The sequence below is a fragment of the Cornus florida genome, unplaced genomic scaffold, assembly GCF_030987335.1.
Source record: "Cornus florida cultivar Cherokee Brave unplaced genomic scaffold, ASM3098733v1 CherokeeBrave_3.0.0_Hap2_Chr08, whole genome shotgun sequence".
Classification (NCBI taxonomy): domain Eukaryota; kingdom Viridiplantae; phylum Streptophyta; class Magnoliopsida; order Cornales; family Cornaceae; genus Cornus; species Cornus florida.
The window spans coordinates 28,669,046-28,683,851 of record NW_026775578.1 but is presented as its reverse complement, the minus strand read 5'-3'; the positions used below and the strand labels follow the sequence as shown (position 1 = coordinate 28,683,851).

The 14,806-nt window shown below is 33.8% G+C and overlaps 1 protein-coding gene across 1 annotated transcript; it reads left to right on the top strand.

The window, feature by feature from the left end:
* Nucleotides 1–6,617: 6,617 nt before the first annotated feature.
* Nucleotides 6,618–13,965, top strand: LOC132271009 (protein MAEA homolog). The gene is made up of 7 exons (XM_059772230.1): nt 6,618–6,983; nt 7,590–7,784; nt 8,269–8,391; nt 11,946–12,131; nt 12,698–12,831; nt 13,364–13,550; nt 13,622–13,965. The coding sequence occupies exons 1-7, from the start codon at nt 6,666–6,668 to the stop codon at nt 13,721–13,723; spliced, it is 1,245 nt and encodes a 414-aa protein (XP_059628213.1). The 5' UTR covers nt 6,618–6,665; the 3' UTR covers nt 13,724–13,965.
* The last annotated feature ends 841 nt before the right edge of the window (nt 13,966–14,806 follow it).

Below are 14,806 nucleotides of genomic sequence, written 5' to 3'. Positions count from 1 at the left end.
GTCAACCACATGTATAAAAATCATTCAATGTAAATGGATAACCAGATACAGTAAATGGTCGGGAAAAGATAAAAATCATTCAATGTATATATATATATATATATAGCCAAAACATTTACTAAGACCTAGGACACACAATACAAGCTTATATCCTGTATTACGCAATAAACTATCATTATACTGAGAGTATAATAGCCTACCCCATTATTTTTTCCAAAACTCTAGTAATAATACCTATTAATGGTTATTAAAGGTGGCCCTCCATATTTTTTTTAAAAATTCCATGGCAACTTATCTGTGATTATTAAAGGTGGTTAGTAAACGAAATTACTTGTGATCCTTTCAATTTTTAATAAATTATTTTAGTCTTGTTTTTAAAAAATTAAATCTAATTAAAAAAAAAAAGGTACTGTATTATAATGTTTGCTAGGACATATAACTACTCTATATATATATATATATATATATATATAGAGAGAGTTGTGTTCAACTGCTTCCGGTGAGTAAGAAAAAGTATTCTGACTTTCAAGTGTAGCTTTATAATTTAATCTTAGGGCTAATAGAATCCTTACACTATTTTAGGAAACTGATATTATTTGAATTAGTAATTAATAACAACTGAGGTAAAATGACTATAATAAACATTTTCATAAAAGGGATGAAATTAATTTTGTTTAATACAACATTTCAAGATTTGGTTGATTAACATAAATAGTATAACAAGAAAAAAATTTTATTGTATTTGTCATGAATGACAATTTTTAGACACGGGCTTAAAAGCGTGTTCAAAGAATCGCAAGGGGTAACTTAATTGGAAAAGACTTGGATAAACTTTGGGTGAATTAGGTTTCAAGTTCAATTTCTCTTATATACCAGTAATTTTTTTGGAATCACAACTGCAAACATAATCTAAATTTTATTTGATCTTTACGAAGCTTTGCACGAGTCCCGATAATTAGTCAAGCCTATTCATGTGTCACATACAACCAAAACAAAACCCACATGGCATTGATAAAAACCATAGGTTCAAGTGTTTTCGAAAACATATACCATAAACATAAATTACTAACACAAATTATAAAGCTAAGTTATGGTTAAGTTGTACAGACAAGGACACACAATTGATCAAATCGGTGATCAGATTGATATATGATGATGGGATTGAGAATTAAAGCTCAAACCCATTAGAAAAAGTGAATGTTAATAAACATTTCAATGCATTTGTATAGCTTATGAATTCTTGGAAGAACGTGTTTTGACATACATCTTTATTTTTATAAAGGATTTCACAATATACTTTAAGTATATTTGTTCCCCACTTTATAATACAATCAACAAGTTATTTGGATAGCTGGTATGGAATCTCCTGTGACTGATGCATTGCTCAAATAGGTTACATGATCGAGCGATCAGGGCCGCCCAATTTGAGATAGGGAAAGAAAGTGATCTTAGCCGTCGAACATAGGAGGGTAGTGGGCTTATGGATTAGTGGAACATTTATAACACCTTTCAATTAGAGCCCTATATAAATAGGCCTAAGTTGATCCCATATGAGGTGTGCCAGACTTGAGAACAAGTCCAACTGTCCAAGTCTTAGAGAGAATTCCGGTGAGAGTGTGAGAGATTCTGCTAAATGCTGATGAGGATTCCGAGCGACAAGCCCGGATTTCGATGAAGTTTTTAGCCGACGAACCTATATTTCGGTGAGGTGTCGGTGAGTCTATAAGGTATTCCGATGAGGCTCCGATAAAATTTTCGGTGACAACCCCGAATTCTAGCAAAAGTTCTAACCTTCCAGTTTAGATTCCGGTGACCATTCTGATGAACATAATTGAAATTCCAGCCAACTTTTGAGTAACAAATTATGAAATTATTGAAATGATACGTTCAATATCTATATCTATTGATATATGTGTTTAAATATAATTTCTAAAATTATATTTTATTTGAACAATAATTAGACGGAGATAAATACATAAGTTCATGGTAGGTGCCACTATATGGACATAAAGATTGTTGATTCTGGTTTAATTGAATCATTGTCATTTGATATTACACCTAGGAGAGCTTCAACTATCTACGAGAGTGATTCTCTCCTCTTATATTGGATATATTGCCATTAATGCAACCCATAAAATATTGCTATTGCCCCTGAAACTTTATTTTTCCTAATATGCCTTTATTTTTTCTTTTTCTATTATATACTGTATACCCACAAAATATTACTATTGTCCCTCTAAAATTATTATAAACAAAAAAAATCATTCTTGCCCCCTCACCTAATGTTCTGATCGGTTCTGACACTCACTTCCTGAAAATATCTGCAAGAAAATATATATATAAAAAAATAAAAAAAATAATATATTTTACATCAAGAAATTAATTCAAATAGTATTTTAACTGCCTCAAAAAGAAGAGGAGGATTTGAATCCCGTGTGCCATCACATTTAAAATATATAAGAATTTAAAGATGTTTTACATCAATAATTTAATTCAAATAAAACCACTAATCATTTAAATGAAATAGAACTTTTATTTCCTATTAAATGAAAAAATGAGGGTTTGAACTAAATTACAGGACACTCAAAACTCTAATATTTTCATTTAAAAGGATCATATATGACAAACTTCTTGCTCCCAGCTTTTCTTTGGCGGTGGCGTCAGAAGAACGTATCTCAAACCCTTCAAATGCAAAAGGTTAAAAATGTTTATATATATATATATATATATATATATATATATATATATATATATATATATATTAAGTATCACAAATAGGACAAAAAAACCCATATATATTCATTTAAAGGGAGTTGAAATGCCAATTGAATTACATTCTTGAGGTAAAACAACTTTAAAGTGTTTGCCACTTCTAACTTGCCATGCATTCTTTCGTGGCAAAGCTCTCTTCATTTTATTTTAAGGTAAAAAAATAAATAAAAAAATAAAATTCCTAAATTATTGGTCAATCGGCAATAAATTCTCCTGAATTATAAAAATTGCAATAAACTTCCTAAATTTTGCATTTTTGTTCCGGCGAACGGCCGATTGGATCTCACTGTTAAAATATTCCATCCGATCACATGACACGTAATATTATAATTTAAAGACCATAATACCCTTATAAATGTGAAAAGACTCTATTGCCTCTGATTATGAAACCCAAACACAAACAAGCCCTTATCTTCCAACTACACCCAAACACGCCCTTAAAGAATCTCCAATGCAAAATATTATTTTTCCATGCCAAAGTTATATTTTGAGATGAGCTACAGTGTCAAAATACTATATTACGGTGCATTTCATCCAAAATATTATTTGAGGTGTATTATTTTCATTCAAACGGCACCTTATAAGAAAAAATAGACCTCTCAAAAATTTTTGAAAGACAATACTTTTGACCATCTCAAAATATGAGAGATTGTGTTGGGTGAAGTGTCATGTTATAATTGGTCCTTCAGATTATAACTGCCACGTCATACAATTAAGTGTATCCACATCGCACATTTAAGTGTAAAAGTGCCAAAACCACCTCGTAAAATTGTCTTTTGAATTTTTCGATTAATCCACCTGCCAGATTGAGGTAAACTGCAACAAAATAATAATTCAAGTGGTTTTTAATAATTTAAGGAGGACTTCAATGGTTCAGGAAGATTTTTTTGCATTTTATCTTTTATTTTATTTTATTTTATTTTATATATATATATATATATACACTTTCCGGTAAACTTTTCAACACAAATTTTTACCTTTTAAAGGGTACGCCCTGTCTACAAATACATTTTAAAATATATTTTATCTTAATCATATATATTTAAATTTTGTTAAGGATCAAAGGAGAATTATAACACACTCTTGTCAATATATATATATATATATGACACTCTTATCAATTTAGGAAAGTACGTTAATAAATTAATGGTTAAAATAAAAGTGGAGAGAGAATATACTACAGTACAATCTATTTTAAAAGTAGCTATTGGAGTTACCAATACACATCCTTATCTATTTATAGGCCTTCTATCTGGAGTATTTAAATTGTTACATAAATATCTACAATTTCATCAAATTACCATATGCAATATGTTTTATACTCTACAAAATTCTAGAATCCTTCCTAGTATCTCTGTCCAACACTCCACCCAAACGTAAAAACCTCTAAAACTCCATTCAAGTAAAATTATTCCGGCAAATTATACAAACCTTACAAATTCCTTCTAGTAGAGCATTTGGCCTTTATTATTAAGTGTAAAATATATTTCATACCCTTATCTAATTTAATAATAAAAAAAATCAAACCAAAAGACTCAATTACCTTATATATATATATATATATTATTTTCGTAAAATTGAATAATATGAAATTTGTATGAAAATTGATATTTTGCATTTCAATGACATTTTATAATATTTTTGCCATTTAATATTAAAATAGAAAACTATTAAGATCTTTTAACATAAAGAAATGATAATTTAGTCATTTTTTAAAAATTTGACAAGATTGTTAAAAGGGATGGCAACGGAACGGGTGTATCTTTTCCGTCCCTGTTTATCCAAAATCGAACAAACCAAGTACTTTCCTACCCCGTTCCCGTCCCCATCCCCGTCCCATTTAAGTTTTTTCACTCCAGTGTACTTCCAAACTTCCACCCTTTGTTTTCCTAAGCACTCAAATCTTACAAAACTAAGCCAACGAAGAAAAATAAGATAGAAAAGAATAATAATGAACACACTCAGTTACGATCTCTTAAATATAACAACATAGGGAAATTTTCCAATCAATAAATATAGAATGAAAAATTAAAGAACAGGAGTACTCAATCACAGAAATAATTTCGTTACAAATAAAGATTAGAAAGCCTCAAATGAATATCTGTGTTCGTCTTTTCAAAATGGCATGCAATTTTTTTTAGTACCAATTAAGTCTCTCCACCATGAATATGACAGAACCATAGAAGAAGAGAGAGAGAACTGACAGCACCACACTAGCACCAGTGAGCCGTGACGGTGACAGTCGAGTCGGCTGCAGTGAAGGCAAGTCGCGACGGTGGCAGGCCTTGAGGTGTGAGAGATGAAAGGTGAAAGAATCTGTGTCTTCAGTTTACTATATAGATATATATATATATATATATATATAGGATAATTTAATAAATATGAAATATAAACGCGCCCATGTGAATTTTTATTAATAAAAATCATTCTTATTCAATTAAATTAAATAGTCTCCCAAAATTACTATATACAAGATACAGTGGGGTGGGTACCCATCCATTTTTACAGGACAAATTGTCATCTAACCGGTAAACATATGCGCCAAATCTTAAGGTATAACAAGTTATTAGATCTCATTCATTGATTTTCCAACTCGATGGATTAAAAAACACACTGATTTTGAGTTTGGGTAATCGAGTGCACAAGAAATGCAAACTATTCATCCCTCGCAGCGGACTGATGCCCCTTCCCGCTAGAACCGACCAATGCATGGCGTTGTTAAATGTAATGTTGATGCTTCTTTCTCGAAGCTTTCTCAGCTGGCAAGTGGAGGTTCAGTGTTTCGGGATTCCTCAGGTTTGGTTCTTCAAGTGGTAATTTTTAAGCCTTTTGTGTCTTCGTCCGTGCTAAAGTCACAGTCTTTTTGCTTTCGCCGTGCTGTCTTTTGGGATTTGCTTTGAGTCGGATTCTAAAAAGGTGGTGGATGCCGTTGAAGGAGTTTGTTCTAGAGATGTTTCAATTGTTTCTTTAGTCTCTGAGATCAAACAAGAGCTTCAATATTTTTCTAAATTTTCCATTTCGCATGTCCGACGACAGGTAATCGAGTGGCCAATGCTCTTGCTAGGCTCTCAAAGATTGGTATGTCAATCGATTTAGTGCTCCAGTCACTGCCGCTGCCGATTTGTAATATCTTGGATGCTACTGCAAATAAATTTAAGAAATCATACACATGCTTAAAACACAACAATATAATGATTAAACATGCGGAAGTCCTTACGCAATGTGTAGCAAGAAATCAAAACAATTAAAGAGAAATAGAACAACGTACAAGATTTGCAAAAGAACGTTTTGCTTGATCTTCCACCCCTTCACTTTTGCTTAGAAGTCTATCTAATGGGGTTAGACTAAACTGAATTAAACGTATGTGTGAGAGTGTGGATCAAACAATATATATATAAATTATCTGATAAAATCCCTCCCATCAAGGGATCTTTATCAAAAAAACAACAAACCCAACGTAACTAAGTTATGTTTATCGCATTATAAGTAACCGTATATAATGCTAATATTCAATCATCAATTCGGATTTTAATAACGTTAATCAATGGATGGAAGGCCAAAAATTCTTACACCTGCTTCTTAGTTTTGTTTTCTTTTTGTGGGTTGGTGTTGCCAGGAAATTAAAATAAAAAATAAAAAAATAAAAAAACAAAAGAGTTTGGGTTACAAGTAATGGTTGTTGGACTTTTATTGGATTTTAGATTCAGGCTTAACATTTCAATCCACAATGACACCCAAATAGAGAGTATGAGTAAAAGTGTAAAACATAAACCAATTTGGCAATACACGTGGGTCCCACAGTCTTGGTGAAATGCTTAATACCAGCATAAATCTAAAAAATCCAAAATTCTTTCCCCTCTCTCTCTCGATCTAATTCCTTTCTTTATACCGCGATGGAAATGGAAACGCTTCCCAACGGCAACTCCGCCACCGCCACCGTCACAGACGCGGCTGCCGCCTCCGCCACCATGACAGCTCCGCCGTCGAAGCTGAATCAGTTGGCGGAGTTTCTGAAACTGGAACACCAGTTCTTGAGAGTCCCCTTCGAGCATTACAAGAAGACGATCCGCGCCAACCACCGTATCGTCGAGAAGGAGATGTCTGTTGTCATCTCCGGCGTGGCGGACGTCGCCGGCGGCGATTTGTCCCGAGACGTTGCCGTTCAGCACCTCAATTCACTCGTCTTCAGGTTACAAGGTCTCAAGAGGAAGGTATGTAGTGTAGAAGCCCTAGAAAAGCTACATTTCTTGTGCTCCTTGATGGTGTTTCTTGAAGACGTGAACTTCATTGTATTCTTAATTTCACATTTTCTGGTAAGAATCTCGGTTGAATGATGAAACCAATTTGTTGTATTTGGTTATGATGAAACCAATTATGTTGTATTTGTGTGTGTGTGTTTTATGCTTTGGCAAACAAAATTTGAAGATTCTTACCAGGAAATGTGAAATTAAAGTTTCAGTCATCATAACCAAATACAACAAATTGGTTTCATCATTCAACCGAGAGAAATTAAAATAAGTAAACATAAGATTTGAACTGTGACCAAAAGCAATTGTGATTTTGAGTTGGATTTGGTGAACTCGCTGATTTTGTTTGATGCTGTCCTCTTCGGAATTAGTATCTCAATGCCATTCAATATGTTTCATCAATTTGTTTTATTATCATTGACAAACCGAATATTGATATTATTATCTATATATAATGCAAAACTCTCCCAATTCAAGAAATCTGGTATTGCAATTACAGCTACTAATGCCAGTGTTATCTATTTAGTTACTACTTACTACTAATTAATTTATTTTTTTGTTACTGGTTAGTTGGAAGAAGGGAGTCGTACAGAACACTTACAAGCACAGAGGTGCCGGGCTCGCCTGGATCACTTGGAATCAGCAGATGCAGAGAATCTATCAGAATGGAGCAACACACGCTTAAAGCGGATTCTTGTGGACTACATGTTGCGAATGTCTTATTATGATACTGCAATGAAGCTGGCCGAAAGCAGCAATATAAAGGTTACTGTTCCTTGCCATTTTCAGTTTATATGCTGTTATATAATTGGGTTCTTTATGGGCTGATTTAATTGAGTAGAGATTATCATCTCAAGTATTAATTTAACTACGTTCTATCAATTGGAACTTTGTTATTATCATTTCAACTCATGGAGCTTTAAAAGTTATAGTTTTGGATTCCCAATCTAGCCGGTATAAGGTGGGAAGGAACTTTCTTTACATGCTTTGCCCAGGGGAAAAAAAAGGTTCATTGCATGTGCCAGAAAAGTATTACATGCTGATCTATGAGAGGAAGAAAGGAAAAAATAATAAGTGTTCACGTGCCATGAACTATTGTTGTTCAACTGCATTTATTAGTTCAGTTGTCAAGGTCCTACAAGCAATGCATTATCTGCTTTTTTGTTAATGGTTTGCTAATAATTGTGACATTTCCCCCCCTGCTCCATGGGATTCACCATGTTAGTTAATCTTCATCTTTTTGTACCAGGAATTTGTTGATATTGATGTATTTCTTGAAGCGAAAAAGGTGATTGATGCTCTTCAGAACAAAGAGGTAGCTCCAGCCCTTGCTTGGTGCGCTGAGAACAAGTCCAGGTTGAAGAAGTCTAAGGTACATATGGGTTGTCTTCTTTGAAGCTCATTTTTAAATAGAATAGCTTTTTGTTACCTTTTTTTTTTTTTTTTTTTTTATAAGTAGGTTTTTGTTATTTTATTATTTGTTTGTTTGTTTGTTTTCTCCTTCTTATTTAATTGAAATAGATTAGAGCACAAGTACTTTATATAACATAGTAACTCCCACAGTAATCAGCACTCTTTCATAAATGCGAACTGTTAGTTTGAGTGGTATCTCCTAGGAAACACGGACACTCTTCTAGGGGTGTTGTGGTGGTGTCAAACATGAACACGTGTCGGACACGTGTCCAACATGGTGAGGAGTGTCCTAGATTTGAATTTCTTGTCTTTTGTTGGACACGGTTGGGACACCGATAACTTTCGGAACACAACAATGTAGTTTTGCAATTATTTTTATGAAAAAAAAAGTTGTTCCAATGCAATTTTAAAAAATATACTGGTTAAAAGAAAAATAATATAAAGTTTTAGAAAACAAAAACAATCAATCCAGCTATAGCTCCAAATTAGTGATTACACTCGTGATAATGTAGATAAGATGAGGAATTTTTTTTTTTTATACTCCCTCTATCCCAAAAAAAGTGTCCACCTTTCCTTTTTTAGCTATCCCAAAATAATTGTCCCAATTAAAAAGTCAATGTACTAATTTTTGTAACATTACCAATTTAACTTTCTTACATTGAATTTATAAAAAGTAAACCATCACCTCACTTTGGACCCACTATGGGTAAATTTGGTAATTCATTCACTACCAGTACAATAAAAAAAAACACTAAAAATCATCATCTTAAAAAGTTAGATTCCCAAAAAGACACTCTTTTTTTTTTTTTTTTCATAGTTGGTATCTCTGCTGTGATTGTGTCCTTTTTTTTTTGTTGGCGCATCGCCGTGTCCGTAATGTGTTGTATCCGTGTCCCATCTTCATAGCTCTTGTTACCAAATCTTGGTTGAGCCACAGGTGTTTGATTTCTGGTATTTCTCTATTTTTGCCAGAATAAGCAAAGATTGCAATAACATATATGATTTGGGGCTGTGATGATTACTTTATGTATCACAACCAACTAACCTAATATGGGTTTGGGGAATCTATTGATGGTGGACTGGTGGAGATAATGATACTCTAATGGAAGTGCAGATACTAAAGTGTGAATTACCTGCTGTGCATTTTTTATCCTTCCAAAGTATGAGGATGGCAATTTATTATGTGATATTTTGTTGATTTAAGCACATATTCTTCTGTTATGTTAATGGATAAAACTAATCTAAAACCAGTGCTACTATAATTTCTAGGAATTTGTGTGCAGTGTGCACTATTCCATGAGTGTGCCTGGATTGTTAAATGGAAAATGTCAAGGTTGTGAGTTTGTGAACACTGAATGCTTCGTCTTGTGGAACTCAATGTAAGAAAATGGTAATAAAAGCTGGTTGTAAGCATTCATCGAATTTTAGGACTTGGATGCCATTCTCTGAACTGGAAAAGGAAAAATGCTTGCCACTCTTCTCCATGATTACCTTGGAGAAGTATCATTTTTCTAAAAAGTTTAGACAATGAAATTCAATAATATTGGTCATATGATACATGAGCATATAACTATCAGCTTTTATAGTTTTTGCCTGCCACCGAATCATACAATTGTGTTATATGGATAATTAAGGTTGCTTTTGTTGGGTTAGGTCGTGGGTATGATAATTGAAAGATTGGGGATTATATGAAGTTTTAAGTTAAATTCTTTTATATGTGCCTTTGTATTTCTTGATACTTTGTTTTTTTAATACTTCCATGTAATGGTTTTGACCTTTAGTGAACTTGAACTACTATTGCTTCGTTGGTGATCTCATATTGACATATTTGGACATGATAATATGCTGTACTTTTTTCTGATTTTAGTTCATTCTGTCAGAAGTCATTTTACTGCTTCATGATGTTTTACTCATTAAAGGAGCAGGATTTTGAATCTTTTGGTTCTCTATTGGTTAAAATTCCCAAAATCTGTAAGAGGCCTTTGAAGTTTCTAAATAAGCTCCTAAACTTTATTTTTATAAAAGGTCCTTACCTAATGTGATTCCAGTTAATCGATGGTGTTTAGAGGGGTAGATTGGATATAGTTGCGTTCTCACGCTTGACAGCCCGAGAATTTACCACTTCACCAGGCAATGGCCCCTTACCTAAACTATATTTTTATAGAACTCCGAAAACCATTTGGGACATAGATCTTTTAGTTTTTTTTTTTTTTCTCTTTATTATATTTTTGCTGTTGCATTTACAACCAAGATATGAACAATGTTAAGAGAAGGGGAAAATCAAAAGTAACATGGGTTGGAGATGAAAAGGAAAGGTAGTGTGAGGTTTAATTGAAATTTTGGCTTTAAAAGCAAAAATATCAAATCATGATCTGCCATCCGTGTAGGTGATCCGAAATGGTTGAGATAATGCTTTTGTTGAGTTGAGTTCTATTGTAGTTTTTGTTTTACCTCAGTTGGTCTGCTCTATTTCTAATTTTCTGTTCTTCGGTTCACCTATACCCTGTAAAAATTTCCTTCTATCGTGTGGATACTTTCTACGGAAAGCTTCAGTTCCACAAAAATCAGCAAATTTTCTCTGATAGATTTCTTTCCTGCATCTCATTTCCATTTGTCCATTAGCAAAATACTAAATCCATAGAGCCTTCCTAAATCCTGAAATGGTACTTATGTGTTTGCTGTCCAGAAAGAATCAGCTTGTAGTAAAACTGCCAACAAAAAAGTAAAGAAGACTGAAAAACACTCTATATGACTATAGGGTACTTCCCGTTTTTTGGCCTACATAGCATCTTTTTATCGTATCCAACTAATTTCCACCCAAATAGCTACAAACAAGTCCATGCTTTCTCTTCTTGAATTTACGAATCTCCAAGGCCCATGAGTTCACTTGGTCAACCATCATACTACACGATTAGAGTCATTTCCGATCCGACAATTGTGAAGTTACTAAGATGATGCCTTTATAATTCTAAGACCTAAAATTTCTGCTCTGATTGCAAAATCTCTTTACTCCACTCCTCCCAGCGGGTATGCTTCCTCCATAACCTTTTCCAACTGGTTTACAAACATGGGAATGTTGAGTGCTGTTAGAACAAGGTACTGGAGCAAGAGAACAAAATATAGATTTTGATGGTATGGACAAGTTCTTAGGTTGAAGAGTATGTAGAGAGTTCTTAAAATTAATCAAGCAATGCAAATGACACTACAAATTAAGGTCAAGTATCTTAAATATGTTTTTGTTGGCATACGTCTGAAGAGAAACATTTTGCTTTATTAAACTTAATATTTAAATGTATTCCTCTTGTTTTGTGGAGACTGCTCGTACTTCTGTGAGAGGGTCATAAAATCCTTTCAAGACGGTTCACTCTGATCATAATGTTGTCAGTTATCTTAATTTTGTTAGATCACATTGCTGAAGTAGTTTACTGAATATTTGGAAAGAATTGCATCACTTGCAGTATTTCAGAAACATTTTGTACACTGTTTAATGCCAGATCTCTTTCATGATGACAGAGCAAATTCGAATTTCAGTTGAGACTTCAAGAGTTCATAGAGTTGGTACGAGCTGAAAACAATATGCGAGCTATCACATATGCTAGGAAGTACCTTGCCCCATGGGGAGCTACCCATTTGAAAGAACTGCAGCGGGTCATGGCTACACTGGCTTTTAAGAGTAGTACTGAATGTGCAACATACAAGGTGAACCTAGTCCTTCCTGTCGTATGTTTTATTTTGTCACGCCTGTCTGACTGCAAATGGACATGCCTTCTCATGATATTCAGTAGATAAAACACCTGGTGGCACCAATTTCAGCATAGCTCTCAGTTTTTGGAACTTTTCTTCAGTGTGATTGCTTGGAGTGCATATATACATGTGAACTAAGAAGAAGAAAAAGATACTTGGGAGGGGGTGGCAGTGCTAGACTTTTCTCAACTTCCTAGTCTTTTGTTAAGTAATCTGTGAATGCTAATGATGATTAGACTTGATAAATTTCTTTCTCTGTGACGGTTACAACTCCTCAAAATGTGGTGATGTTCTCTAGTTTAACTGCATAATATTTTCAGATTGCTATTTATAATGGTTTTAGTGAGAGCATGATTTTCTAAAATGGTTTCTGCTGCTTATCATATGACAATGGCTTATGTTCATACAGTAAATTGTCCCCGTCTTCATTTGATCCATGGCTTTGTTGTTAGTTTCCAAATTTATGTTTTATAGGTTGGCATGAGCTAGATAATTGACTTTTTTTTGGTTGTTCTATGCAGGTTTTATTTGAACCAAGGCAATGGGATTACCTAGTGGACCAATTTAAACAGGAATTTTGCAGGCTGTATGGCATGACCCTTGAGCCTTTGCTGAATATATATCTGCAAGCGGGCTTGTCTGCTTTGAAAACTCCGTATCCACGTTCAATGACTTGCTGCTGATATATCTTTACCTTTTGTTTGTATATGTTTTTAACCAGGGGTTTAATGGCCCAAGTAGCACATCCCAATTAGAGTCGAAACACTAAATTCTAGTACTAAATCTTTTTGAACACCTCTAGTTTAGCTTGCAAATAAGGTAATCTTTCCAGATTCAGGGGTAGTAGAATTTTTGGTTAGGTCTTTGTGAGCCCTCCTTTTTTTTTTATTATTATTTTCCCTGATTTCAATGAGTTATAGGACCTTTTTAATCAGATGGTTCTAAATCATCAAATTGTGGTTGATCATTTGCAAAGGCATAGTAGCTTCACTCTTAATGCCTTTTACGAAATCATGCTTGGGCATCCATTATTAGGATTAAGATAATTATTGTCCCATTATTACTTAACCAAAAAAATTCTCCCATCCTGTATTTTTCTTAATAATCTTGTGAACCAACGCTGTATTTTTCTTGTTTACGGATTGTAATTTTATCCAAGTCTATGGTTTTGCCTTAGCCGGATTCAGGTTCTGTTATGAGGATGATTGTAGCAAGGAGGATCCTCTGTCACAAGAGAGCTTCCGCAAATTGGCATTGCCATTACCATTTTCCAAGCAGCATCATTCAAAGCTCGTTTGCTACATAACTAAAGAGTTAATGGACACAGAGAACCCCCCGCTAGTGTTGCCAAATGGCTATGTCTACAGCACCAAGGTTTGCATTATCCTCCTCATAAATAAGCACAATTTTGATTGGTGAATCTAACTTCTGTTGCAAAATGGCAGGCTCTTGAAGAAATGGCAAAGAAGAACAATGGCAAAATCACCTGTCCAAGGACAGGTTCCGTGTTCAACTATTCAGAAGTGATCAAGGCATATATTTCATAAGTCAGATATTCAGGACTGATCAGAGTTCTATGCTGAGGGAGGTTGGATCTGCTGGAGTTTCTTGTTAAACATGCCGATTCCTGGGGTAATTTCTTCACACCCATCACATAGTTCTAGGATTGAAGACTACCGCATGTACATATGCAAATTGTTCTTTTCAAGTGTTCTGTACTTATTGTTTGTCATCTAAACATTAAAATAAAATAAAAATAGAAAATGTTTGATGTCGTCGTCCTATAGAATGTGTTTGGACAATTTTTTGCTCGTGTTTCAAAGATGCATAAACAGACTCCATTACTATTCTCTTTAACATTTACGAACTGGTGCATTGTGATAATCTTGGACCAAAGTCATAATGCTCCTTAGATTGCCAATGTGACAGAAAAAGATGCAATCGTTGGTCGGAATTGTACTGTCAAAATGCCTTAAGAAGAATTTAGTAACACACCTAAAAGAGAGGTTGTTGCATCCTAATAAACCCAACTATCGCTGTTACATGTTTCAGTGTGGATTGTTCTCAATTTGGCATTCATAAGAATATTAACTTTTTTATTTTTATTTTTTTTGGGAAGCCTGTATTTGTAGAAAAGGCCGATTCTCCATGGAAGGTTTTATTCTAAAACTGGAGTCATTTGAATTCTACCAGTAAATCTCTTTAGGGCACAAATTGGAATACAGTTTGCTTGTACAACGAGCTATCCTCGAGTACAGGCTTGCCACCTTGTAACGCAACTTGCTTTTTAAGCTTTGGTGTCTATTTTAATAAGTTAATCCTTTTCATTGACAATGAGATTTCGTCATCAGATTATCTTAATGAGCTTTGATTCTAGCTTTGGTTCTCTGTTAAAAAACTATTGAGCCATTAGGTCATCTTAATTATAGCATCCACCTCTCTCTATGCACAAATAGAAATAGATACAAGTGCGATCAAATAGAAATATTTTTATATTTTTTCATAAAATATTTACGAAGAAACAAAATTTTAAAATCTAACAATAATAATTTACCCATCAATTTTTGACAAGTTAATTTACACAATAAACTCAACCTCAACCTAAACTTTGCCGAACACAGAAAAAGTTG